Source organism: Prionailurus viverrinus, chromosome D4 (genome assembly GCF_022837055.1).
Source record: "Prionailurus viverrinus isolate Anna chromosome D4, UM_Priviv_1.0, whole genome shotgun sequence".
Classification (NCBI taxonomy): domain Eukaryota; kingdom Metazoa; phylum Chordata; class Mammalia; order Carnivora; family Felidae; genus Prionailurus; species Prionailurus viverrinus.
This window is the reverse complement of record NC_062573.1, coordinates 91,613,771-91,640,900: the sequence shown is the minus strand read 5'-3', so window position 1 is coordinate 91,640,900 and position 27,130 is coordinate 91,613,771. Positions and strand designations below refer to the sequence as shown.

General features: G+C 64.4%; 1 protein-coding gene across 1 annotated transcript in view; it reads right to left on the bottom strand.

Moving 5' to 3' along the window:
- The window catches only part of ADAMTSL2 (ADAMTS like 2), a 36,395-nt gene extending 16,430 nt beyond the window's left edge, over positions 1 to 19,965 (bottom strand). Inside the window, exons 1-12 of the mRNA XM_047831425.1 lie at positions 19,778 to 19,965; positions 18,835 to 18,960; positions 17,937 to 18,027; positions 17,261 to 17,403; positions 16,501 to 16,576; positions 15,353 to 15,455; positions 14,818 to 14,963; positions 14,558 to 14,681; positions 12,022 to 12,102; positions 9,448 to 9,623; positions 3,428 to 3,776; positions 413 to 785 (exon numbers count right to left, since the gene is read on the bottom strand). Coding sequence (XP_047687381.1) covers positions 413 to 785; positions 3,428 to 3,776; positions 9,448 to 9,623; positions 12,022 to 12,102; positions 14,558 to 14,681; positions 14,818 to 14,963; positions 15,353 to 15,455; positions 16,501 to 16,576; positions 17,261 to 17,403; positions 17,937 to 18,026 — 1,661 coding nt within the window. The 5' untranslated portion in view covers position 18,027; positions 18,835 to 18,960; positions 19,778 to 19,965. The remainder of the gene's footprint in view (positions 1 to 412; positions 786 to 3,427; positions 3,777 to 9,447; positions 9,624 to 12,021; positions 12,103 to 14,557; positions 14,682 to 14,817; positions 14,964 to 15,352; positions 15,456 to 16,500; positions 16,577 to 17,260; positions 17,404 to 17,936; positions 18,028 to 18,834; positions 18,961 to 19,777) is intronic.
- Positions 19,966 to 27,130: the final 7,165 nt, after the last annotated feature.

Sequence of the window (27,130 nt, the reverse complement as noted above, 5' to 3'; positions counted from 1 at the left end):
GGAGCTGCCCAACGGCCACGTGTGCGACGACCGTCCAGACGGAGAAGCCAGGCCTTCGGGCTCCGTGACCCTCTCTGAGTCCCCGTAACTGCCCTGACCCTAAGGGCGGTTGTGACGGGTGTTCCCGTGCTTACGGGTGCTTAGTCCGAGCTTGGCCCACAGGGAGCACTCACAATTGTCGGCCTCCCCCTCCCCCGGAAGCGGCGTCACGGCCGCACGTGGGCACTCAGCACCGCTGTAACCCGTGGGCCAAAGTTGCGGGAAAGACTCGCTACAACCCAGGCCTCTGCCCTGCTCGGATCCAGGGGCCGGGGAGCCCGGCCACGAGTGACTGTCTCCCGTTTGCCCCCGGGGTCTGGCCTCACCTGCCAGCACCCGCCCCAGCTTCCCCGACAGCGGAGCAAGGACCTACCTGGCCTTGTGGGTCCTGTTCCCGGCCACGGCGGGGAGGCTGGCACTGGCGTTGGGGAACGGGGCCTCGGAGGAGGTGTTAGTCACTCTGTCACTGCTCAGCTCCAGGTAGGACCCATTGAGCAGGTAAGTGCCGGCTCCCTCGCTGTCCTCGTAGTCCACGTAGAGGCTGTCAGCCGGGGAGCTCCTCGGGGCGCCCTGCACAAAGATGCTGTTGCCAGTGTCATTGAAGGGGAGCTCCCTGGAGTCGGAGCCGGTGCCCAGGAGCCGGTCGGAGATGGCATTGGCAGAGAGGAGCTGCTGAGAGGGGAGATGCGCGTCCACCTCTGGGTCATCCTTGTCCCCCGCGAGAGCCGTCCCGGTGGCATTGCCGTCTACGAGGGAGACAGGTGGCTCACTCTCAAGTGCTCCCTTGTGTGGGCGCAAGGGCCGCCCGTGGGGGCGGGGTGGGGGGGCCAGTGGGGCTCGCAGCAAACACCTGAACCGAGAGGCTCCCGGAGGCAGTGAGAGCACACAGATCACCAAGCGGAGGTGTGCGAGCCGGCCTGCACAGCCTCTCGTAGGGGAACCTGCAGTGGATGAAACAGGGTCCCCCTCGGGGCGCCCGGGGGGCTCTGGCGGTTAAGCGTCGACTCTTGGTTTCGGCTCAGGTCATGAGCTTACAGTTTGCGAGTTTGAGCCCCGTGTCGGGCTCTGTGCCGACGGCGTGGAGCCTGCTTGGGATTCTCTCTCCCTCTCTCTCTGCCCCTCCCCTGCTCGCTCTCTATCCTCCCACCCCCACCTCAAAATATATAAATAAATTGGGTCCTCCTCACAATTCGCACCTGCCCTGAACCTCAGAACGTGAGATTATTTGAAACGGGATCCTCACAAAAGTGGCTAAGGATGTAGACACGGGTCATCATGGATCTAGGGTGGGCCCTGTTTCCAGTGGCTGCTGTCCTTAGAAGAAGAGAAAACACACACGCACAGAGAAGGCGTGTGACCACGGAGGCAGAGGCCGGAGGCAGAGGCGTGTGACCCACGGAGGGACATGGCCCTGAGCGCAGGAGCGCCTGAGGCCTGCAGAAACTGGGAGAGGCGAGAAGGACCGCCCCCACCTCCTGGAGCCTCCAGGCGAGTGTTGGACCTGCTGACACCTTGATTTTGGACTTCTGGCCTCCAGAACTGGGAGGGAATGAATTTCTATTTGTCGTGAGCCCCCGGTTTGGGGTGATTCGTTATAGCTGTCCTGGGGGATTAATACAACCTCGAAAATGTCTTCTACTAGAAGGTTCTCAGGGTCTCAAAAACTGGAGTGTCGGCCCAGGCAGTCCTGGTGATCGGTGCACGGCCCTCAGGAACACGACCAAACTGCAGGTATGGATCTCGGGGACCCCGATGCACACTTGCATCTCGGGGACCCTGACGCACCCCTGCATCTAAGGGATGCTGACACACCCCGACATCTTGGGGACCCTGATGCACCCCTGCATCTCGGGGACCCTGATGCACCCCTGCATCTCAGGGACACTGATGCATGCCAGTATCTTGGAGATGCTGACACACCCCTGCATCTCAGGGACCCTGATGCACCCCTGCATCTCGGGACACTGACGCACCCCTGCATCTTGGAGATGCTGACGCATCCCTGCATCTCAGGGACCCTAACGCACCCCTGCATCTCGGGACACTGATGCACCCCTGCATCTTGGAGATGCTGACGCATCCCTGCATCTCAGGGACCCTGATGCGCCCCTGCATCTCGGGATGCTGACGCACCCCTGCATCTCTGGGGACCCTCACGCACCCCTGCATCTCAGGGACCCTGATGCACCACTGCATCTCGGGATGCTGACGCACCCCTGCATCTCTAGGGACCCTCACGCACCCCTGCATCTCTGGGGACCCTGATGCACCACTGCATCTCGGGGGACCCTCACACACCCCTGTATCTCTGGGGACCCTCACGCATCCCTGCAACTCGGACCCTCACACACCCCTGCATCTCAGGGACCCTCACATACCCCTGTATCTCTGGGGACCCTCACACACCCCTGCATCTCTGGGGACCCTCACGCACCCCTGCATCTCTGGGGACCCTCACACACCCCTGTATCTCTGGGGACCCTCACACACCCCTGCATCTCTGGGGACTCTCATGCACCCCTGCATCTCTGGGGACCCTCACACACCCCTGTATCTCTGGGGACCCTCACGCACCCCTGCATCTCGGGGACCCTCACGCACCCCTGCATCTCGGGGACCCTCACGCACCCCTGCATCTCGGGGACCCTCATGTACCCCTGCGTCTCTGGGGACCCTGACACACCCCTGCATCTCGGGGACCCTCACACACCTCTGTATCTCTGGGGACCCTCACGCATCCCTGCATCTCGGGGACCCGCACACACCCCTGCATCTCTGGGGACCCTCACGCACCCCTGCAACTCGGGGACCCTCACGAATCTCTACATCTCCGGCCACACCTCCTGCTACCTCCCTGAAATCTGCCTGCCAGGCTGTCGGCCCTGAGCGGCTCTCTCTCACCCCACCCTCTCCCACAGCCTCACCCAGCTACTCCTCACTGGTTCCCAAACCCTCAGGTCAGGGGCCATGCTCTCTGAGAACTCAGGGTCCGCCCGTGCCCCCTCACTGGCCGGTCGTCCCCTTCCAGAGCTCTTGCCACACTGTGGCGTGCCGTCTGCCTCTACCAAATGAGCAAGCACACGGGCTCTGAGGACAGACTGTCCCGGGTCTGACCCGCAGCTCAACTGTGGATGTGGGAAAGCCCAGCCTCCACCTAAGCCTCAGCCCCCCCCCCCCACCATCTGTCAAGTGGGGACACCCGTATCCCCCTGGAAGAACGGATGGGAAGCAGGGCATGTGCGAAGGGGCCCATGCCGTGCCTGTCCCAGGAGAGCCGCGAGTAGGAGCCTCTCATCGGCCTCGTCTGCCGGCCGCGGGGGCCCAAAGACCCTCTGCCCAAGGCCCCCTCCCTGGGAAGCCCCTGCCTGATCCCGGCCCTCCTGGTTACCTCGGAAGCCCTTGCCTCTGGGGGGTCCCTCGCAGGCCCTGCCGCTGGCCTGCTCGCACACCTCGTTGGTCTCCCGGCCCTTGCTCAGACCCAGCTCGATCCCCGGGCCCAGGTGGCCGAACAGCCGGTTGTCCAGGCCCAGCCGCTCCGAGGAGGCCTGGCCATAGAAAGAGCTGTTGTGCCGCAGGAAGCCCAGGAGCGCGGCCCCGTCCAGCTCCTGGCTCTCCGCGCTCTCCGAGGCGGGCTCTGAGAAGCTGTAGTAGACAGGCTGTGTGCGGTGGGCGTGCGGCGGCTGCAGCAGCGTGTATTCGAAGGTGATGGAGGGGCTCCTGCCGTTCTGGTTCCACACCTGGGGAGGAGGAGAAGCGGGACCTCACCCCTTCCGCACAAGCCGGGAGCGGCTCGGGGCTCGTGGGCCACGAGCCCCCAGAGGAGAGCTGCACTCCGGTCCCGGGCGGCCAGAAGCAGCCCCGGCCGCGGCCCACAGCCAAGCCCTTCCCAGGGCCGCGCCCTCGACTGAAGGATGGTGCCCCTGCCCGCGCTGTGCTGCTCCCCAAGGGCGGCCGGCCTCCAGAGCCCCGCGAGCAGGGGCGCACGCCCAGGGCGGGGCAGAGGGAGCTGTCCACTCGAGGCGCGGGCCGGGAAGGGTGCCCCGAGCACACAGGATGCTCTCAGTAATAAAGCCGACTAAAACCCCATCTGCACTTTATTCCCACCCCGGGTGTAGCTCTGAGAGAAAGTGCCAGTGCACCCCCCAGGGTGGTTCCTGGAAGCGTGGAGAAAGTGAGGCCAGCACTAAGTGGAGAATAAAGGCATAGCAGGTAGTGGGAGCGTGGGAGCGGAGGGAAAGGCTGGAAAATTCGCCAGGTGACCGTTTCCTGCAGGAGCCCCCTGCAGGACATCCTGTTCACCGGTGTGAAAAGAAATTGGCCAGCGAGAAGGCACCGACTTCACTTCGAGGGACACCGTTGAGTGACCGCAGCCCAGGGCGGATGCCAGGAGATGCTGTGATAGAACCAGACTCCCCACGATCATCAGAATAAGGGAGGCCGACGTGGTGGCCGGGAGCCCTGACCCACAGAGACGTCTGCACACGGCGGATAGGACAAAGGACTCCCGGACAAATAAGTGGGACCAGAAAAGGGGCTTCTCAACATGTAAGATCAGAACGTATCAAGGGTGGATGTTCAGGGAGCGGAGGACAGCTGCCCCAGAAAAGTCACAGCCCTATCCCATTTCCTGGGCCAGCGTTTGGACCCAGAATCCACGGAATGATGGAACGGCCAGGTCCCCAGGACAAAGGACCCACCACAAGTGTATATGGTAATGATTCTCCCAGTTCTTCCCCCAAAGAGCCTACAGCCGTTGACTTGGTTAACTGTTTTCTGGAGAAACGGACAGACATTTGGGAACCAGGGTCCAAGTGGTCATTGTTTATCAGGGACCCAAAGCATCATCATCGCCCCCTGTTAGCGTGAGAGCTTGTGGGTGACAAACAAGTGTGGCCCAGGTCTGGCTCACAGTGCGCCCGGCGTGGCTCACCTTGGGTCCAAGGCTTACCCAGTTCCCAAGTCCACTGCTGGTAGTCGGCTCCTTAGCCTGTAGGCTATGCGCTACCATCGCAGGGAAAGCTCAGCGGAAGCCCGTGACCCCAACCCCTGACCCCCATGCCCATCCAAGAGAGTAAATCCAAAACAGAATTGCATCCTGGGGAAACTACAGAGATCAGAGCCACTCCTAATGTTGCCGGAGGATGCGAGGTGGTGGTCCCCATGTGCCCCGCTTCACTCAGCGGTTTGGCGCCCACGAAAACAAGACAGATCCGGGAGGATGATGCGGAGCCCTTCCAAACCCAGCCAAGCGGGAGCCTCAGATGCAGCTCCCGGAGCAGATTAACATGACCTCAAGTCGATCACCTGCGGCCACCAACGTGGCAAACACCTTCTCTTCCACCCCCGTGGGGAGGAGGAAGTGGTGTTCGTTCACCTGGAACGGACAAGAGTATACACGTGCGGGTTTGTACCCGGGGCCGTGCCAACTCCCCCATTCCTCGGCGTCATACAGTACAGGGGGGTCTGGACCGTTGCACAGAACATCACACGGGTCCTCTACGTTGGTGACATCATGTCTACCAGGCCAGCTGAACAGGAAGTGATGCGGGAGGCCTTGGAAAGCCTACGGATTCCAGAAGACCTTACACTGAGCCCTGTGGAGATCCAGTGCCCCACCCCCATCGGCGAACGCTTCGGGGCCGGTGGCCTAGGGCATGCCAGGACATGCCCTTGAAAGCAGAGGGCAGAGGATCGCATTGCGTTCCCTCCCTTATGAAGAAGAATTCTGGACATAGCATGGCACGTATCCGGAAATGTGGATCCAATCCACATACCGGGTAAAAGCTGCCAGCTTTCAGTGGGGGTCCTGAGGAGAAGGGGCTCTACAGTCGGTCCAGGCTGCGGGATAAACAGCCTGCCACTTGGGCCATAACACCCAGCTGGTTCTATAGCATCGGGGAGCGATGTCACACGGGGTTTCTGGCAAGCCTTGATAGGAAGAGGATCACGCAGTCCTCCAGCGTTCTGGAGCAAAGCCATGCCACCCACGACAAATATCACATCATTTCGAAAAGAGCTTGTGACATGCTACCAGGCCCTATAGAGACGGAACCCTTTGACCACGGGACATCGAGTGACTCACGCAGCCAGAGCCGAACTCCACCGAGTGACACAGCCGGGAGTTACGCAGCCACCCGTCATAAGATGGAAATGTCACATCCGGGATTAGGCACCATCAGAGCAGAGGACAAGACCGCCGGCTCGGCAGGTGACTGAGACTCTCATCACCCGAGGCCCCTGCCCTGACATCTCTCGGCTCACAACGACAGGTGCACGGGGTACCGTTAGGGTGAAGTCTGAGAGGAGAGAAAGGGCCAAACTTGATTCAGAGACGGGTCAGCTTGGTACGGGGCGGGGGAGGGCGGTAGGAGCTGAAAACGGGATCTGTTTCACTGGAGCCCCGTTCAGGGGTGGCTTCAAAAAAACTCCTCCCGGGGGGCTCTACGGGGCGCGTGTGGGATCATCTAATCTATAGGAAGAGCACAGCAGCCCGAGGTGAGAATACACACTGCCTCGTGGGCGGTGCACATGGTTTGGGTGGTGGCTCAGGATCCTGGCTGGAAAGGGCTTTGAGAGGGGGTGAGGGGGTGAGGGGGTCTGGAGGAGACACGTGGGGATGGGTCCGTGCCACAGGCGGAAGATGGGGGTCGCCGTGTCCCTCGTTGATGCGCCCCTGGGAGCATCCCCCCACGGGAGGGACACCGGACACCAGGTTATAGGTGAAATGGCCTTGCCAGGTGACACAGGCCAGCCTCTGCCATCAGTCCCCCCACTGATGGCACAACAGGTGCATGAAGGGGACAGCCACGGTGGCAAGGATGGGTGCCGTGCGTGGCCCCAAGGGCAAGGGCGGTCACTCACCAAGCCCCCCAGCACCGACAGAGTCTGACATGCGGCACCGTGCCTCGAGGGGCCGTCAGCTCTTTGACGGCCAGCGGGCTACGTTAGACGCCCTTCTGTCCTAGCAGGGAAGTGACCGCGAGGTTGCCTTTCCTGACCACAGCGCCTCCGGCCCCCAAACCCAAGGGCTCCCAGAGCATTTGATCCGCTGAGGCAGGATGGCACGTGACACTGCATCGGACAAAGGGACCCACGTCACAGCAAAGGAGGTGCCTCAGCAGGCACCTGACCGTCAGATGCACAGGCCGCGTCACCCAGACGCTGCGGCCTGATGCGACCGCGCACACTGAGGCCACGGTGCCACGTAGAGAGGGCGGGACCCCGCGAGGATGAGGGGCCGGGGTGCCCTCCGCGACACAGTATACGAGGAATCGCCCCGACACGGTGCTGCGTCCCCACCGGGCAGACAGCGTGGGCCCGGGAAGCACAAAATGGAAGTCGCCTCCGCAATCGCGGGCATTTGGGGTTTCTAGTCCCTGCGGCTTAGGGTCTGCAGGTCTACAGGTCCTGGTGCAGGGAAACACTTTCACAAAGGGGAAGCTGTGACCGCCACCTGGGCCATCTGGCACCCTGTGCGCAGAGAGCAGCCGGAGAGGAGTGGCCGCCCCAGCAGGGGGACTGACCCTGACCACCAAGGCCGTGTCGGGATGCTTCAACCCCAGGGGCAGAGAATGTATCTGGTTCCCTGCTGCCCCGCTGGGGCTTCTCCTGGTATCGCCCTGCCCGTGGCAACGGGACAAGGACAGGGATGGAAAAGGGCCCCGAAACCAGGAGCCCAGACCCCTCGGGTAGGAGGGACAGGGACACCTGGCCAGGTGAGCCACCTAGACTAGCAGAGGAGAATACGGAGTGGGTAGCGCAGCAGGCAAGTGATGTGATTGGCTGGCAGCCCCAGGCTAGCTGCCAGTCACCTCGCCAGCCTTCCCGGGGAGGAAGCCAGCCAGAATTCTAGAGGAGTCCTTCCTGCCAAGCATTCCACCAAGCAAATGGGTACCAGCGGGCATGGCGGCGAGCCCCCGGGGCCCCACCCTTCAGTGAGCTGCCTGGAGTGTGCTGGGGACAGTTCATAGCGAGCCCTGCCCCAGGAACTTCCGTCGGCCAAAGAGAGCCGCCTCTCCTGAGGCCACGCCCATCCCTGTGGCTTTCAGCAACTAGGCCACGCCTCTCCTCCTCAAGTCCAGGGGACTCGAGGGGCCACTGCGACCCTAGAGCCCCTGCTGGGATCAGCTGAGGCTCTGACCACACCGGCAGCACGGCCCAACATCTCCCTCTGTCCAGGCCTGTCCCCCTCACCCCCTCACGGCCACTGCTCCTGTCACCCCTAAACCCTGCTGCTCACAGACCCTTCCTGGGATCCTGACCTGCAACACAGCTCCTGCGGGCAGGCAGGGAAGCCAGGCAGCCGGCCGGCCTGCCTCAGGGGCAGCTCCAGGGGCAGGCGAAGAAATACGTGGCCCCCATTAGATTCTGGGGCCATCCAGGGACGCTCTGCAGCCAGGAAGCAGTGTGGGGAGGTGGCGGGGGGGGGGGGGGGCACCACGACTGGAGACCCCTCTGGCAGGGCACTTAGACACACAACCGGCTCCAGCACCAGGCTGACCCGGGCCCCAAGCCTGGCTGCACCGCCGACAGGTCCGTGATGGGCAAGTCAGTAATCTCTGTGTGCCCAGGTTTCTTGTCTACAAAGTGAGGATCTAAACGCCCACCACGGTGGGATCCAGAAATCATGCCAGGTCGGGCGGGTAGGCTCTGGCCCCGCCGTACCCCTCAGCTTCCACGAACACCCGCAGACCTTGAAAAACACCAGAACTGCCCACCTGGGCGTCACCTGTTTCCAGGGATGAGTCCTTGTACATTTCCTCGACACCGGGCCACCACAGGACAACGACACTTGTTTCTAGACGCTAGCCATGGGAACGCTCCCAGGGAGCTGAGCAGAGCAGGTCCAAACTCTCCCGCCCTCTCCTCGCCCCTGTGCTGTGCCCCCAGAAACCGTGAGCATCCGGGGGGGGGGGGGGCGGGTAGCGGGGAGCCACAGGCACTGCCTGGGGCCCCCAGCACTGAGGACCTGGCAGAGAGGCCACAGTGCCGATGCGGCCGGGGCAGGGAAGTACGCGGGGGGTACCAACCCCCAACTATGGAGTGGGGGAGGGGGCCTGCGTCCCCGTCTACTTCCTGTCCTTAGCAACCCCGCAGATCGTGATGACTGCAGTCCACCGGGGGCACTAATGGCCATGGCAAGTGAATGAATGAATGAGTGAACGAATGAATGATTACTTGGGTGAGGGTGAGACAGTGGGTGGCTGGGTAAGCGAGGGGACGGGCAAATGAAGCAACGCATTAATGAGCTGATAGAGGCTAAGGACAGGAATCAAACCGCGAGCGGACGGGTGCACAAGGAGTGACCGAGCACGACCCTCGCCACGCCGGGCGGGGACGCTGCCTCGTGCGCACACACCCTGGGGCCACGGCACGGCGTTGGCGGCCCGAAGCCCGAGGCTCACGCACCATGACGTTCAGGCCCTGGTTGGTGGGCCCCTGTGCCACTATGTACTCGATGCCGGTCTCGTAGACGTCCATGGGTCGCCGGTACTTGACCACGGTGCCCGCGATGTTGAAGTTCTTGGGGCTGTCCACCTTGAAGTTGCCGTTGAAGAAGTAGAAGCCGGCTTCATCCGCGAGAGCTAAGGGAGCACAGGGCAGAGCCACCTGGTCACATGAGCTGGACGAGCCACAGGGAGGACGGGGCGGGGGGGCGGGGAGTGGCCAGTATCACTCACTCAGGCACCTGTGGCCAGCTCACCCCCGCGACCCTCCCCGAATACCCCGAAGACAGGACACCTCCTCTCGTGGGGGAGTCGGAAGCTCCGACCGTGTCCAGCATGTGGCCCCGGCCAGCGAATGCTAAGGAGAGGTGAGTGCGCTTTCCCATCAGGAGGTGGAGGTGGCTGGCCCGGGGCCCGTTTGGTGTCTCTGGTCACCTCTAAAGAGGCCAGAGTCTGCGAGGTGAAGAGTAGCATAGACTAAGCGGCCAAGTGGACCGGGAGGTCAGCGCCCGGGGAAGGCGTGCTCTGGACAGCAGGCACTGGCCGGCTCAGGGCAGGGCCATCAGCCCGGCCCTGCTGAGAACTCACTTTGTGACCCTGGGTGAGTAATCCCCGCCCAGCTTCCCACCTTGGGAAGGGAGGGGACCACACATGGGGAGGGGACCTCCATGCCCCTCCAGGGTCCACACTGAGCGACACTGCAGCCCTGGCCTGCCTGGCCCAGGACGCTGTCCCACCAGCGCCGGCAGGCCCTTCCAGACCATCCCAAGCTGGCCAGTGCCATGCCGACACCGGGAGCCATGACATTCTGTGGCCCGTGCTGCCGTGACCAGGCTGACCTTTTACCCCATCAGTCCATTCTCCCAGGCGTGGCTGAGGGCAGCCCCGGGCACATTCTTAGTCGCCCTGTCATTGAGACGGGGTGTGGGTGGACACTTGGAACAGAGGACCTCAGAAGGACAGCCACTCCCAGGGCCTGACCCAAGCCTGATGACGCCCAGACAGCAGGAACGTGCGTGCAGCCCTCAGCAGCCCGTCTCCTGCCAACCCCGGAGGCTGGGACAACTCTCCAGAGCTGGGGTGATTTTTCAGGGCAGCTGGCCCTTCCCTGGGGCTGCGGAGGGCTCGCAGGGTGCTCGGGGCCTCGGGCCCAGGGGATGGGAGTGAGGAGGCAGGCTCCACACGGTGGGGGACAGCGTGTCTTTCAGAGGGTGTCCTCTGAGCCAGTTCCGGAAGCTGGCCGGAGGGAGGGGAAGAGTTCAGTTTCCAGAGCTCCTGATGCAATCCGAGCGGGGGGGGGGGGGGGGAGGGGGGGGCAGGGGGGCCATCCGTTTATTATCAGGCAGACGCAGCAAGCAAGACTCGTCTGCTGGAAAAATACCCTCGACACAGCGACGTCAGAAAATACCGTGAGTGAGGGTCCAAGCTGCGCCTCCTGGGGCGCGTGCCGGCCCGGCCTCCAGGTATGTGCATAGGGTTAAATCCCGGCCGGCATCCAAAGCCTGTTTCCTGACAGTAATGACCTTCCTTCCTGCGGCTCTGCCTCTGCTCCGAGGCTGCCCTTGCTGTTTCCACGCGGCTGTTTCAAGAGCCATTTCTCTGCAGCCAGCTCTGAGAACACCGTGTTTCCTGGCCTCGCCACCCTCCCAGCGGGGGACAGAGCCCCCGGCCTGGCAGAGGCCTGGCTCCCGAACTCGGGTGGTGGGGCCGGGGACCTGGAGTGTGCAGAACTGCTGGTGTGGGGGCCGAGAGCCCAGGTTCCACCGCGGGGACCTTTAGCAGAGTCCCCACCCGCGGCGTCCCCCGAGAAGGGCGGTTTTCACCCAGCAGTCCTGGCTCTCCCACGCTGCCCTGAGACACGGGGGAGTGAGCCAGGCGTCGGGACCAGCTTCCCTGCCCAGGGGCCCCCTGCCCGCCCCCACCCAGGGCAAGGCCACGTGCAGAGCAGCTAAGTGGTGTCAGCACCCACCCACCTGAGCCAGAAGGGCCTCGGGCTGCGTCCCGGGGGGGCACAGATAGGGCAAGCTGTCAGGACAACGCTCCAACTACAGAGGCAGCCTTTCCAGAAACTGCCATTAGCTCGGGGCCTCACTTATGCAAATAAGCCCAGAATCCTCACGTCGTCGAAGGCTCCCGACCTACCAAGGTCCAGCTGCCCCGCAGAGACCATCCAGGGGCGAGAACCTCCACCAGGGAGCCGACAGGCCCGAGTCTGAGTCTCACTTCTGCTTCGTGCGGCTGAAGGCCTCCAGCCGGGCCACCCCCGTGCTCTGGATCTACCTCCAGCTTTGGCCTGGGCCAGGCTCTCCAGGGACGGGAAGTCACTACGTGTTGTCACGTGTGGGGGCGGGGTCAGCTTCCCTATGAGCCCCCCCCGACACACACACACGTCCACACACAGCCAGGTCAAGTTCTGGCTTCTGGGGCCTGACTCTCTCCTGCAGGACGGACCCAGGGTCAAGAATCCACCCACACGTGTGGCCCCCCACACACCCACAAGTCCACACGAGGCAGCACCCAGGCCCCGCACGCGTACCTAGGACATCGGCAGACTTCTTCCGCTCCACAATCTGAATGTCTCGGGCACCGGCCGGGATGTGGGTCACCAGAGAGTAACCTGGGGGACATCAGATGACAGTGAGCCGCGGGCCGGCCGGCCCCGCTCAGTTGGAAAGTCACCACCCTCCTGTGCTCCTGGTGGGGGAGGGGTGCTGTCTAAGGGCAGCCCCACCCTCAACAGCTGCACCCGGGCCCAGACACGAGTCCAAGGCCCTGCAGACACGCACTGTGCCGCCCGGGGACGGGCTCGGGTTCACCCAGGTTCCACGACCCTCTCCTACAAAGGCCCTGCCCCAGCCCCTCTGGAGGGACACCGTGGGCCACAGGGACCTTAAATCTGCCTGGGGTCAAACAGACTTGGGTCCTACTCTGCCACATGTCACCAAGATGATTCTGAAAAAAGTCACTGGAGCTCTTGAGCCTCAGCTTCCTCATCTGCACACAGGGATGATGGCTCCCACTCTGCGTCATGTGGGAGAGCCTGGCCCCGAGGGCACGGTCACTCTTACTATTTTAAAGGCCCGTGTTGGCCCAGCACCATGTTGATTTAACAGACTTGCTAACACTCAGAGACGCAGGTGGGCAAATACAGCTGAGGGCCGTAGAAGGTGGGGAGGCAGCCGTGGGGACCCCCACAGAGACGCCCAACGGAGGGACTGAGGGTCTAGGGGGGCCGGGCTCTGAGGAAGGGACAGGTGCTGCCAGCACGGCCTAGAGGGTGGTCTGGGGAGGAGACCCCAGAGGAGAGGTTCCGAAAGCCCTAAGATAGAAAAGTCTCCCAGGAGGGAACAGTGGCAGCGCGGGGAGTCCACCTGTACCCCCCTCGCCCCCCTTTGCAGGCGCCCAAAGGCCCTGAGCCCGAGTGCGCTGAGTGGCTCCTTGGGGGGCAGAGCGGGAAGCTCTGGTCTGCAGTGTAAACCACGCCCCACCCCCACCCCCGCCCCAGCCCGTCTCGGGCTCCCCGAGGGCTGGGCCGGGTGCAGGCAGAGCAGGGGAGAGGCACACACTAGCCCGCCTCGCCTCCCTCGACAGCGTCTCCCCTACACGCCCATAATACACACAGCGGCGAAATGAACAGGAAATGATGATTTGGCTTAATTGCCATTTATTCAAATGTGGGTTTAAATACGTTCATTTTTAAATTAGCAACCGGCTCACAAGATTCCTGCGCATCTAATAACGGCTCTTGCACGGCCCAGGGCCGTCGGCGTGGTTCGGGCGCACGCATTTATCAGGGGAGACTGTGGGTCAGCGCTTAGGACCACAGGCCCAGGAGCCAGGCTGTCTGGGTTCAGACCCCGCTCTGCCACTCCCGGCTGTGTGACCTCAGACTAGTGTCTTCACCCCTCTCTGACTGTTCCCGCGCCCGTGGCACCCGTCCAGGACCTGCCTCGTGATGTGCGAGGCACGAACGCCTCGGCCCGGGCGCAGGAAGGACTATGTGGGTGTCGCGGGGTTGGAAGCGTCAGCCCCAGGCCCCCACGCCGGGAGTCCACGGGACGCGGCCCCTAGGTGCTCAGAGACACGCACTGCCATCTACACGTCCCGGGATCCGGCAAGGAGCAGCCTCTCTCCGTCACGCTGGCTGTGGGTCCTTCAGACACCTGTCTGGCTGCTCTGCCCTGGGCCCTCCATTTCAGACCCTCCCTGCGGTCTTCATCCAGTCCCTCCTCAGCCCAGCAGACTCATCCCCGGGCCCCTCGTCTAAGCCCTAACGTAAGCTCTGAAATTATCCCTCCTGTGTGGGGTGGACACGGTCAGGGTCCCCGACAGCCGGGTCCACGGAGGCTCCAACTAGTCCGGACCCGCCCAGCCTCGCTCGGGAACCTTGAGCAGGCAATCCCCATGCAGGCCTCGGTTTCCCCATCTGCTAAGTGGGTTTCCAGTGCCCTGCTTTTCCCAGTCTGAAGGCTGTGATAACCCAGGTTGACCCCACAAGCATTTGGAGAGACCCAGAAATGCAGTCAGTGTAGTACTGAGTGCTAAAGTGACACCGTTGCAAAGTACAAAGTCCTGTCACAGGCAGAGACCCCCAAATCCCCACCTGTCCTCCCCCCCCCCCCCCCCCCCCCCCGCCAGCCCCTGTGGAGCCAGGCCTAAACGGGCACACTGGGTGACCGACCAGCCACTGCCCAAGGGGAGGGGCCAACTCTGCGAAACGGGTTGGAGGGCTTAGGCCTCGGACTCAAATCTCGCATCAGCCTCACACGAGGATGGGACTTGTGCCTCGGTTTCCCCCTTTTGGGTGCTGCCGCAGAGGCCAAACACGATCCCCCAGGCGAGGGTGCACTCAGGCACCCGGTATTCAGTAGGCACTCAACGAAGAGCGGCTCAGTATCCCCAGCCAGAGGGGGCCTTCCGGAGCACCTGGCCGGCCCGCCTGGGCACAGCGGGGACGTTCAGGTGGCCGAGAGCGAGGGAGAGGAGCTCACGAGGAGGCACCCGAGGCCGGAGACAGCGCGCAGCCGGCCGGACGGGGAGGGGCGAGGCGCGGGGGGTGGGGGGGCTCTTACCGAGGTGGGCGTTCCCTTTGCGGTAGTTGCCTGTCACGTGGGTGCAGCTGCTACCGTCCCCCTGGCAGACGCCGCACTTGTCCAGCGTGTGGGTGGAGAAGAGCACCCCGTCACAGCCGATGGGCTGCAGGAAGGGAGGCGGAGAGGGCCGCTGGGAGGGCGCTGCGACCCGGGCCCCCGGGCCGCCACTGCCACAGGAGGACAGGCGGGGCGGTCAGCGCAGTGAGACCAGTGGTACTTTTGCTACAATGTTTAACAACCTCACATTTTCCAGACACGCAAACCCCTCGCAGGTCGGTGAGCTTGCAGGACGTGCCGTCGCGGGCCGGGACCATGAGCTGCCGCTGACCGTCCACGGTGGTGCAGTGCAGGTCGCACGGCTTGCTGGAGATGTGGACGTAGTCGTCTGACCGGGAGACGGAGGGTCTCAGGGTGGGGTGGGGTGGGGTGGGGTGGGGGGGATTCAGGAACTTCCTGTCCGTCCCACCGACACCCGCGTTAGCTCCTCCCACCCATTGCGCGAACAACGGAAGAACTGAGGCCGGGAGAGCGGAAGGGACGGATCCCCCTACGGACGGTCCCGGGCGGCCCGGCACCTGCTCCGTGCGTGAGTGAGAGAGGCCGACTCCTCTTCACGGTGGCCTGTGACCTGACCCCTCCCGCCGGGCCTCACCGTCCACCTGCCCACCCCGGGCCAGGGTGTCCCCTCCCCAACCGTCCCCAGAAGGGAGCCGTCGGGTGTGGAGGGGCCGCCCTCGCACTCTGCTCCCCACTGGGCAGCCCAGGGCCTGGTACCGGGGTACAGGGGTTTCCACTGGTGCGTCCGCCCGTCGTACACGCGGGAGTTGAAGGAGATGCATTGCTCCTCCCGGAAGCTCCTCCCGTCCGGCGGACACTCCTGCGGAGCCAGCGAGAGAGCAAGAGAGAGAGAGAGAGAGAGAGAGGAGGCTCCAGGAGGAACTCGGCCCGACAAAGGCATTTTTGTCCCGGCTGAGCAGGAAGTGGCTGCGGCCGGGCTGGGGTGGCCTCTGGTTCTCCCTCAGTCCCACTCGCTTTCTGGAAGGAGCAGGGGGCAACCAAAAGGGCCGCTGCCGTCCCTCAAACGCCTACATGCGCTGGCCCTCCTGGTGCTCCGGGCAGGGTCCTTCCACGTCCCCGCCACCCCAGCCTCCTCCCCAGAGGCACTGGGGCCGGAAGGGGCGCCCGGCCTCGGCTGTGCTGGCACTGTCCCCCACTTGCCTGCGGCCCGGGGCAGAGGGGGGAGGCCTGGGGGTGGGGGGGCAGCCGGTCACGCCGGGGAGTAGGTGGGTCTCCCTCCGGAGGAGCTCACAAGCGTCCAGCAGGGGAGCAGACCAGCGATGCCAACACAGGAGCTGTGGCCGCCCGCCTCCCTTCAGGCCCTAACTCCTCGAGCGTGCACATACCCAGAGACGCTCACGGGGACACAAAGACCCCTATGGCCTGCTGTCTTTCTACCCCACACCTGTTCTGGGTGGTGGGGGGGGGGGGGAGGGGAGTTCAGGTCCAGACTGGTTTGGCCCCATTGAAGGGCACCCAGAGGCTGAGGCAGAGTCAGCATCTCCTGTCCCCCCTGGGGAGCTGCAGTGAGACTTCTCACGGCTGGGGACGGGACACCTGGTGACTGTCGGTCTCCCAGCAAGCACCTGGCACAGGGCTTGTGAGCAGTCTGAGATCTGCCTGTTAGAGGCCGCACGTGAGCCCCCGCCCCCAGCAGAAGCCAGCCCTCACCCCTGCGCGTGCACAGCACAGATGTGATCCGAGGCGTGAAGGGGGCTCTGAGCCCAGGACCCCTCACCCTCCTTCTCTTCAACTGGAAGTAAGGGCAGACCCGGCGCAGAGTGCCTGGAGGGCCTGGGGGCTGCCTGAGGCCGGCCTAAGGAGCTTGGGGGTAGGGCTGCGGTCCCGCCCAGGCGGGGCCTCACCTGCAGTCTGCACAGTTGGTATCTCTTGGATGTGCCCGTGCAGGTCCTGTTCCCCGCGCCCGTGACCGACGTCCTCCTGGAGGGAAGACCCGGGCTCTGAGCTGGGGGCTGGGGGCTGGGGGCCGTGGGCTGCGGGCACCGACCATGCCCCTGCTCCAGACGGCCTCTGGGCCGGGCCCCGGAAGCCCCCCCCCCCAATTCCTCTGGCCCCCCACGACTCCACCGCAGCCCAGGGGAGGGAAGATACCAATTCACCTCTGCACCCCCGGCACAGAGCCCAGGGTTGTACACAGAACTGATAATAATTCCAAGAACGTTTACTCCATACCACTCCATACATGAGGAAACTGATGTTCAGAGAGATGAAGCGACTTGCCCAAGGTCACACAGCAAGGAAGTAGCAGAAGCAAGATTGGAACCCAGGCCCGCCCGATGGTAACCACTACATCGTATGTTTTTTCCCGTGTGAATTCGACTCCGGTCTTCAGAAAAGAAGGACCAGGAAAGACCTCACCCCTCGTTGAAAAAAATCCCAAGAAACAGACCACGCCTTCTCACGAAAGGGCTGTCTGTCCCCAGAGCCCCGGGGCAGGGTGAACCCCAGGACACGGTCGCCCAGGACCCGTCAGGAGCCTCGGCCCTGACAGGCCAGCAAAAAGGCTCACTCACCTGGCCTGTGCCGCCTCCGCCTGAAGACCCCTCCCGGCCTGAGCCCCCACCCACCTGTCACCCGCTGCCCACCCCCGTGCTAGTCCCACACCTCTGCTGCAGACAGTGCCGCTCCTGGGACGTCACGCCGGCCCCACAGCTGCGGGAGCATGCCGTCCACTTGGTCCACTCTCCCCACCAGTAGGCGGTGGCGTCCGAGCCCCCCTCCAGGCTGTTGGACGTCGGGCTGTGGTCCTGGGCGAGAGTCCCCACGGACGGTTAGAAGATGCTGGAACGGGACTGGCCCACCATCCCTTGCTGTGGTCAGCAGCACACAGCCCGGCTGGGTCCCTCGGCACCCCCACCCAGGTGTCCAGGGCGGTCTTGGAGGGAACTCCCCAGAAGTCGTGGGCCTTAAGCCCTCCCAATCTCGAGATCTGGAACATCTTGGGGGCTTGGCAGGAGCCTGAGGCCACACCGTCCTTGTTTATCTTCTCCCGAGCAGCCTGGGCCCCGGCCTGGGTTCTGTGGGACACAAGCCTGCCCCGTCTACATGCCTCCTTCCAGGACTTTGCTTGGAAGGAAGCACTCAGCCCCCTCCAACCCCATCCTGCCCAAATCAGCCAGAGTCCCCGTAGGGGCTGGTCTGACCGGCTTGTAAGACGTATTCCGGGGCTGTGTGGGGATCTGGGAGTGCACGCAGGGCTCGCTGGACACGTGCCCTACACCTGCCGCGCAGCCCCTCCCACCTCAGCCCATCTGGGTGAGGGACCCTGCTCCCCACTCACCGTGGCCCCAGTAGATGCCACACGCCCAGCCAGAAGTGCCACAGCCAGCAGGGACCAGACCCAGCGTGAAGGCTGCCGTCTGCCAGCCATCCTAGGAAGCAAGGCCACGGTCACTGCCAGGCCAGACCCAGCTCCTCTGACAGCTGAGGAGAGTCCACTTAAGGGAAGAGCCCTCGGGGCCCACCCAGCACGGAGGCCCGGGGGCTCTCTGGGATTGATTGGTAGTGGCTGCCTGGTGGCCCCGTTGGGAGAGGCGGGTGAGTGATTAACGATGCCTGCCACAGGCACGAGAACCACAGGTAGCGGTGAGCTTGCAAAGCCTGCCCCACCTCCCATCTAAGGGTGCACAGGGATGTGTGCTTTGCCTCTGACCACCTGAGCTCCCTAGAGAGGGCCTGCGGAGAAAAGCAGGGACAGCTGAGGAGGCTGCAGGCCCAGGCCGCACCCATTGGACGAAGGAGCCAAGCCCCAGAACTCGGGCCGCCATCTCCACTGGGGGGACTGGCCTGAACAAGAGCCCCTGGGGATTTTCACCTGCTCAGTGCTAGCTGCCCACCTGGGACAGTGATCTCCCTGCCAGCCACACGGGGCTGCTGGAGGGGCCCATGGATGCCACCCGCTCCGCCAGCCCCTTCCCCTCCCTGGCCCCTGCTACCCCTGCCCTGGAGGGGGCCGGGCCCGGGACCCTCAGGGATCTCAGGCCGCACAGAGTCCAGGCACCTGTGTCCCTCCCTTGTCTCCCGGGGTGTGGAGTCAGGGCAGACCAGAGCTACGGGGCTGTCTCTTCCCCAACAAGTTAGCACTGTCAGCCCCAAACACCCCTCGACCTCCCTGCCAGGGGTCAAACCAAGGGGAGCCCTTAGCCTCCCCTATCTGCCTCCACTGTGGGGACGCCTACCTCCTAGAAGGGAGGCACGGGGGCCTTCGGCAGCCTCTGTCCAGGGTCTAGCTCAGGTCCTGAGTGTCACTTGCCAGCAGGTCAGAGAAGGGGTTTCAGAAGCCGCCAAGCCTGTCCCCCTACAGCCTGGAAGCGACAGAGGGGAGCCAAGTTGCCCAAAGCCACACGGCAAGGTGGCCAGATACCCGCCCCCTGCCCCCCCAGACCAGAGTAGACTCAGGGACTCGTCCCCCGCCCCCCCACTACTTTCAAGGAAGGTGTGAAAGTCGCCCCCCACCCCCGCCAGCCCCGAAGCCAACTCCAAATCTGCCCCCCTCCCCTTGCAGGGCTGACACCTGCAGATCTGCGGGAGTCCCGCCAGTGACGCCCGTGTGTCCTAAGAATGTCACCCTGGAGTTTGGAGCCGGAGTCCTCGAGACCCCCACGTCCCCGGCTGCCTGCCTGCCACCCCCCCTCCCCGTCTGCTACCCCTCCCCCGCAGGCCTCCACCTACAGCCCCCCCTGCGCCCCCCCCAGCCTCACACAAGCACAGAGCACCCCCCTCGGCAGTCCCATTGGCCAGTCGGTGCCCCAGCTCCTGCCTGCTGAGCCGAAGACAGGTGCTGAGCCGGCCCCACACTTGGTTTTCATTAAGGCTCCCAGACACCGCTGGCCACAGGCCAGGTCCGGCTCACGCGGGATCCATCCCTCCCTGGGGTCCAAAAACAGCCACCGGCCGGCAGGAGAGGCTCGCCGTGCAAAGACCGGCTTCAGGCGCCCGAGGCTGGGAGCTGAGGGTCCGGACCCCTCCCCGTGAGCCCTCCTCCTGTTACATAACGGCTCCCCGGGGGGGGGGGGGGGGGACCGGGAGATGCTCCGGCCCCCGGCCCCCTCAGAGCTCCATCCGTGCCCCAGGAGGGCCGCGGGGGGGGGGGGGCAACGCGGGAAGGCGGAGGTGGCCTACCTGGCCCCCGGGTCAGCAGGTCGTCCTCCCGGGGAAGGGGGCAGAGCCGCCGTGCGAGGGAGGTGCCAGGTGCCGGGAGCAGGGGGAGGCTCAGAGTGCAGAGGGCCGCAGGCTCTGCCCCTCGCCCGCCCTCCTCCTCCCCCTGGCCGCCTCCGTCCTCCACTTCAAAGAGCACCCACGAGAGGGGGTTCCCGGGGAGGCGCGCAGCCCAGTGGCGGCTCTGTGGCGCGGCCGCCTTTATAGCTGTCAGGCAGACAGGGAGGAACTCACACTTCCCACCAGGCTGCTCCCCCGCCCGCCGCCGGCTGGCCTGGCGCACACTTTAACCCACTCCGCGCCTCTGGAGCCCGGCCAGGCCGGCCCAGCTGCCTGCCGACTGCGGCCTCGGCGGCGGCCCAGAGCAGCGAGCCGCGAGCGGGGAGGCCGCCTTCCCGGGTCCGGGACGGGGAACACGCGTTGGGGCGTCCAGGCGGACCAGCCGCGGGCCCGGGGTCACGGGGGAGGTTGGAGGTGGCAAAGCCCGGCCCCAGCCTCGGCCCGGTCCGGCTTCTGCCTCGGGAGGGGATCCGGTCCTCCGGCGCTCCCCAGAACGGGGTCCGGGGATGTAGGAGACAGCCGGTCTGACGGCTCCATTTTACGGATGGGAAAGCTGAGGTCCGGGCCACCCAGCCGGCCCTGGAAAGGTCCTCCTGAGGAGCAGACGCCTATGCGAGCGGAGGGACTAAGGGAGACCCAGTGGCGGCTCAGCCAAGGGTTCCGGGGAAGGGACAGAAGTGCCCGGGTGCTGACCGGACGGCCGACATGGCCAGGGCCAGTGGGGGGCGGCGGGGGGCGGCTGGGGAACGAGCCTGGCTGGGCCCAGGCCAGTCGGGCAGCCCCTGGCAGGCCAGACCTGTGTTCCTGCTGAGTCAGAGTGTGGAGCGGAGGACGGAGCAGGCAGCACACGCTCCAGCCCCCGGGCACCCGGGAGGACCCCGGACTCTGCAAGCGGTCCCCGAAGCAGGGCCTGGCACCCGCCACTTACACACCAGCCTCCTCCCCGGAGCCCGTCCTCCTGGAGCCCACCATGTAAGGCCTTCTGAGCCATCTCAGCCGCCCCCCTGCCTCTGCTGCGCAGGGGTCATAGGCCCGCACGGGCACCTGGGGAATCCCCCTCCTCCCCTCCATCCTCCCTGCCAGAGGAGCTACGGTGAGCTCCTTCGGCGGCCACCGTGGGTGGCTGAGAGTTTTCCCGTCCCCTGGCCTGTCTGGCCGCCGACAGGAACAGTGGAGAAGGAATAAGAGTAAAACAGCACCACCCGCTCCCATGCGTGGAGCCCTTCCCCGGCACCGGGAGCTGTGAGGCCAGCATCTTCGCTACGCCCATTCTGCAGATGGACAGACTGAGGTTTCAAGTCCCACATCCGGCAAGGGGCCCATCAGGGACCCCGGCACTCTTGCTGATCGTGTCCTCTCCGTCCGCAGGGTTCTCCCATGATATCTGTCCTCCCCGGAATATGGGGGAGGGGGGGTCTTGTCCACCTCGTGTTCCCCTTGGGGCCGCTGGGATTAGTCACTGCGACCAAGACTTGAACCCAGCTCCACACTGCCCCCTGCGGCCGGTGTGCTGAAGTGCAGACAGGACGGAGCCTGTCCCCGGGCACTGTCTGGAGCACCCGCACCCACGCGCAGACCCCTCCCGCCACCCCCCCACAGACACAGCCGCCATCCCCTCCCCTCCAGCCGAGCGCCAGGGCCCGGCACCCCCTGGCACGGGCCCGAAACTCCCAGCGTTTCTGGCTCCACAGCCAGCCAGCGCCAGGGTGACTAATGGTTTCCCTTGGGAGGGACCCCACGGCCAACTGACACAAACACCCCCAGCGCCTTCTCTGAGCCTGGCGGGGCAGTGCCCGGGAGACAGGCCTGCCACCCCCCTGGCTTTGTGACCTCCTGCAGGTGTGTGACACTCCCAGGTGCCTGCCACGCTTCTCCCCACCCCAGCCTCCACCTGGAGGAACCCGCCAAGGTTCTCCCCCGAGGGACACCAGTGAGCCCCCAAACTCCAGACCCGCAGGGAGCTGCACCTGCTGCTTTTTCTGCTGGTGGCCTGGGAACGTCAGGAGAGAACTCAGGAGCCAGGGAAGGCTTCTGGGAGGCCCCCCAAGACCCTAGGAATTTAGGGTGAAGAATAAAGCACAGGCAGTACTGTGCTCCGAGTGTGGAGAGCTGTTGGCCCCGGGGGGAGCTGGTGAGGGTGGGCCTCCTGGGCCACAGGCCATAGGTGCCCTGGGGACTCACTTCGCAGGGTCCCAGCCAGGCTCTCGGGGCAGGAACCCAGAGCGCCCCCCCGAGGAGCCTCGGGGCCGCTGTGCTCAGAAGGGACCCACGCTTGCGGCCGTCACTGTACTGAAAGTCTTAATAATGTTACGCTTGGATCCGTATCCTGGAAGTGACATCCTAAGGGACGAGGGAGCACGCACTGGGGCTTGGAGCCTTGGCTCATGCACGGTCCACCTCCCTCCGCCTCCCCGGTTCTTGACCACCCGACCCCCGCCAGCCCTGACCCAGCCACTGCAACTGCCTCTGCCCTCGGCACTGGGCGGGGTCCCGGGTACCCGTGAGGGTGAACGCTCATCCCGGGAGTATCCTCGTGCCCAAAGGAACACGGCGTTAAGCCTCGGATAAAAAATAACACGGTCCGTCCGGAGAATCGGGGAGGAAAGAAGCTCTGTCCTGCTTTTTGAACAAAGCCCCCCCCCATTTTGCACTGAGCCCCACAAATTACCCAGCAGGGTCACTGCCTCCTGGCTGGGTCCCTCCTATGGTGCAAAATGTGCCTGGGCTCCCTGGAGTCACTGCGAGTATTTTGAGCCCCTGTCTCAGATCCTGTTCCCCACTTTGTGGAACCCTTCTTTTGCACCCATCTGGACATGCTCAGCACCCCCAGCCCATCTGCTAGGGCCACCTCCTCCAGGAAGCCCTTGGGACTTCGTTGAGGCTTCTCATGTCGGGCCAGAATGCTCTTCCCTGACCGGCAGCTGAGACCCCACAGAGCGGGGGCCGCTCCCAGGTCACAGGGCATCTTTGTGGGGCCGGCTCGTAGTAGGTGCTCGGTTAACAAAGGGGCGGATGTGTGTGGTGGCTCCTGACGCCAGGGCCCCCTGTCCTCTGAGGTTCTCCGCTCTCCGGAGGCAGAGCTCCCTGCTGGCCTGCTGACGTCCCCCAGGGCCTTTGCCGCATGGAGACCCCACCCGCCACGGGCACACACCATCACCTGTGGGTCCCGGCTGTGTTTTAGGAGACTGTCTTGCCACTGGGGCCTTCTGGATGTCCGAGGAGGAGCTTGGAAGCGGGAAAGCGGGCACATTTCTAACGATGCCAAGCAGGGGTGTGGGAAAAGAGGAGGCAGACCGTGAGGCAGGCTCAGGGAGGAGAAGAGATCCAGGGCACGGGAGGGGCGCGGGGTGCCATGGGGTGACGGGCTGGGGGTGCTGGTAGCTGAACAGTCACACGCGGAGCCAGGCCCTGTGCTGCACGGCAAAGTGTCCAGAGCGGAGCCCAGAAGCATGGGGACCACAGCCAGAGCGTGTGTGAGGCGGGTCCCCCTGCCCCGGCCGCCAGCGGCCTGCCTGCCCTCCTCCTCCTCTCTCTGTCCCCCCAGAGGCGTCCTCGGTGCCTTCTGACAGCAGAGCTTTCCTCAAGGGGCCAGCTTGGAGGTGACCGGCCAGACACCAGAAGAGGACCAGGCCCCCGAGGGCAGCCCCAGCACCATCAGTCCGGAGCTCCGTGAGCTCTGGGGACCCCATGAGCTCCCTGCCCAGCCCAGGGCAGATGACAACTTTCTCTGCCCCGGGCCCAGGGGCTGGACATTCGGGAAGAACTTCCCCCTGCAGACCACGGGGGTCAGCAGGTGGGAGGCTGGACCACCAAACGGACTTCTTTGTTTCCCTGTCCAACTTTCTCGGCCTTTCTTCTGTCAAGCCAAGGCTCGAGGTTCAAGCGGGGGGACCCAGGAAATGGGTAGACCTCTCTGGTTCTCAGATTCCACAAGAGGCTCCCTTCCACCCAGATATGGAACAGGGAGGGGGCGGGCGGGGGGGGGGGGCGGGTGCATGAGAGGCCCCAGTAGCCTCTGCAACCCCCAGGGAGACGAAGCCCCAAGGCCAGACAGGCGGTCGGGCTGCTGCTCAGAGCTCCACAGCACGCGACCCTGGGAGGCAGGGGCAGCGTGGGCTCCATTTTGCAGATGAGGAGACTGAGGCTCGCTGGGCGAGGGGCACACCAGAGCCCCAGAGCCAGGCAGGGGCGGCGTGCTCCGGCCGGCTCACGTGGCAGGTGTTCAGAAGCTGGGGGTGGCTCGGGTTGCTAATTCTCAGCCTGTGGCTGAGGACGACACATGATTGCTCTCACAAGCTCCCTCGCAGACACACAGCGCGGACACACGCGACACGTGCACGGCACAGAGGCCCCGGACAGCGGTCCAGGCTGCGGACCCCAAGGAACGAGCTGGAAAACATCAGAGCCCGGCCCCGCTCCGCAGGTGCGGGCCCGCCTCGGTGCACCCCTGCGCAGGGAGCCAAGGCGCAGGGGCCGCCCCGGAGCTCCGGGCCCGGTGTTCAAAGCTGGGAGGACGCAGGCGCAGCCGCTGGCTCCGCTCTCCGGGCGGGCAGGGCAGACAGACAGCTGTCCGGGAGGCGGGGGCTCCGTGCCATTCCAGGCATTTCGGCACCTCTATAAAACCCGCCTGCTCCGAGGCGAGGGGGCGAGGGACGGGGGCGCGGGCGGGCGGGGGGGGGCTCCCTGGGGGCCTCCCCCCTCCCCCCACCACCCAGCAACCCCGGGCCAGCGCCACCTGCTGGGCGGAGCGGGGATGGCGCCTGGGGCCGCGCAGGGAGACCCCGAGCAGTCTCTGCTCCTCTCCGGGCCTCAGTCTCCTCCCCTGTAAAATGGGCAGCTCTCCCCACCCCCCACCCCACCCTCTAGCAGCTGCCAGGACCCGACAGGACAAAGTAGGAAGAGTGCTTGGCACAGGGCCCTGCACATGGCCGGCGCTGAATAAATGTCTGTGCCTGCCAGTGGTTTTCAAGACACGCACAGTGTGTGTGTGGAGGGGGGGTGGGTTGCAAGGGGGAGCCCACACCCCGCCGGGCGTCAGGAGAGGCTGAGGGCCACAGGGGAAGGCGAGAGCGGCGAGAGCGGCCAGGCCGAAGGAGGGTGTGCGCTCGAACGTGGGCAGATGGGGGCCAGTGGGGGAGGGTGTCCACGGCAGGCTGGCAGGCGGAGGTCACCGAACGCAGGGAAGGGGGGGGGGGTTGCACATCTGCTGCTCAGGCCGCTGGTTGAGTGGCCCCGTCCCCCCCTGCCCTGCACCTCCGAAGGCAGCTCGACCCTGGAAGCAGCAGCCTGCCTTCCACTCTGCCTCCCCCTCCCCCAGCCCCCAGGCCCATCGCTTCGACTGCTGCAGGGAGAGCCGAGGGTCATTTCAGTCCTGTTCGGAGCTGGACGCCTTCCCCCGAGCCAGCTGGTCGGTCTCCAGGCGGCCAGGTCTCAGAGGGGAGCCGCACGCAGGCCACCCCCCCCTCCACGCTGTCCCTGCACTTCCGGCCTCGCTGCAGGGGCTCCTCGGGCTGCCCCCGGACTGGTCACCTGTCCCCCCGCTCTGGGGGCGGCCCCCCTCGGCCCCCTTCTGCCTTAATCACTGCAACACATGTACAAGCGGCCTCACCCTTGCTTCCACCACCTCCCCCTTCTCTTTTTCCCTTCCCCAAGCTCACAGCCCTGGCCCTGGAGTTTACAGCTGCAAAGAAAACACACACACACACACACACACTCCTGCACAAAACCAACTGTGGAATGTTTTCCTGCTTCTGAGCAGGGTTTATGGCTCCAGAGAGTTCTCGGACACCTGACATCTACTCGTATTTCCACTCCTGGAAGCTGGGGCTGGGGGCTGGGGGCTGGGGGCCGGGGCCGGTCCGAGCAGGAGCTGAGGGGCGGAGGGGTGGGCCCGCATGGGGTCGCCTGCCTCCTGCCCCGAGCTGCACGCAGCAGGATCTGGTTTTCCCATTTGGGGCAGGGAACTGGCCGCTAAGTGCCAGACTGAAATGTGCAGCCGCCTGGCCTCCTCGGACTTTCATTCATTCTCTTAACAAAGTCATTCATTCAGCCGGTGTTTGTTGAACTCCGACCGTGTGCCAGGCTGGGGCTCAGCACAGGAGCGCCATCAGCTTGCCTGGGGGCCAGCGCGGGGGGGCAGCCTCCCCACGGATGGCACGGCCCGGACAGCGACCAGAGGGACCAGAACAGGGGAGGGGGAGGTCTGAGAGCACGGTGGGGAGCGGGGTGTGCGGTGGGGGCACCGGGGCCGGGGATGGCCCCATGGTCTCCCTGACACTTGGACTTCACCCCAACGGCAGTAGATGCCTTGGAAACTTGGCAGGCGCTTACACAGAAAAATGACACAACCAAATGCATCATTGCAAACAGCAGAAGCGGGCTCCGGCCAGCTCAGGTCAGAAATGAGATTTATGGAAAGGGTTTTTCGGTTGCTCTTCCACAGAAGGAAAAGTGGAGTAGCCAGGCCCCTCTCTGAGACACGGAGATGCGTTGGCAGACCCTCCCCCGGCACCCCCACTGTCCCCGGAATGGTCACACTCCACGGCCCGGCTCCCACGAGAACCAAAGCGTGGCGTACCCGAACAGTAGGACGCTACGCGCCCCGCGACCAAAGGAACCACTTGCCACGACGTGGGCGAACCTCGGGGACATTCTGTTGGTGGGGCGAATGCCAGTCAGACCCACGAGAACGCGTGCTGCACAGCTCTATGTGTGTGGGTTTCCAGAACAGGCAAAATCAGGCAGAAATCAGGCCAGCGCCCGCCTGTGCTGGCAAAGGGCACGCGGGCACATCCTGGGGTGACGGGGACACGGCATGGGTCACGGAGGTGTATGCACTCATCAAAATGCATCAAACCTGTACTTAAAATCTGTACACTTGGGGGGCACCTGGGTGGCTCCGTCGGTGAAGCGTCCGGCTTCAGCTCAGGTCATGATCTCATGGTTTGTGCGTTTGGGCCCCACGTCGGGCTCTGTGCTGACAGATCGGAGCCCGGAGCCTGCTTCGGATTCTGGGTCTCCCCCTCTCTCTGCCCCTCCCCCACTCACGCTCTGTCTCTTTCTCTCTCTCTCAAAAATAAATAAAACATTAAAAAATTTTTTTAAATCTGTGCATTTTTCATATGTGAATTTTATCAGGATGAAAGAAAATGGAGCAGAAGGGAAGGAATGTTCTTATGCTGACAAGGAATCCATCCATCAGGAAACAAGTGAGCAATCAGACCAGGGAGAAAGTCTGTCTGTGGAGCTCACCACTCC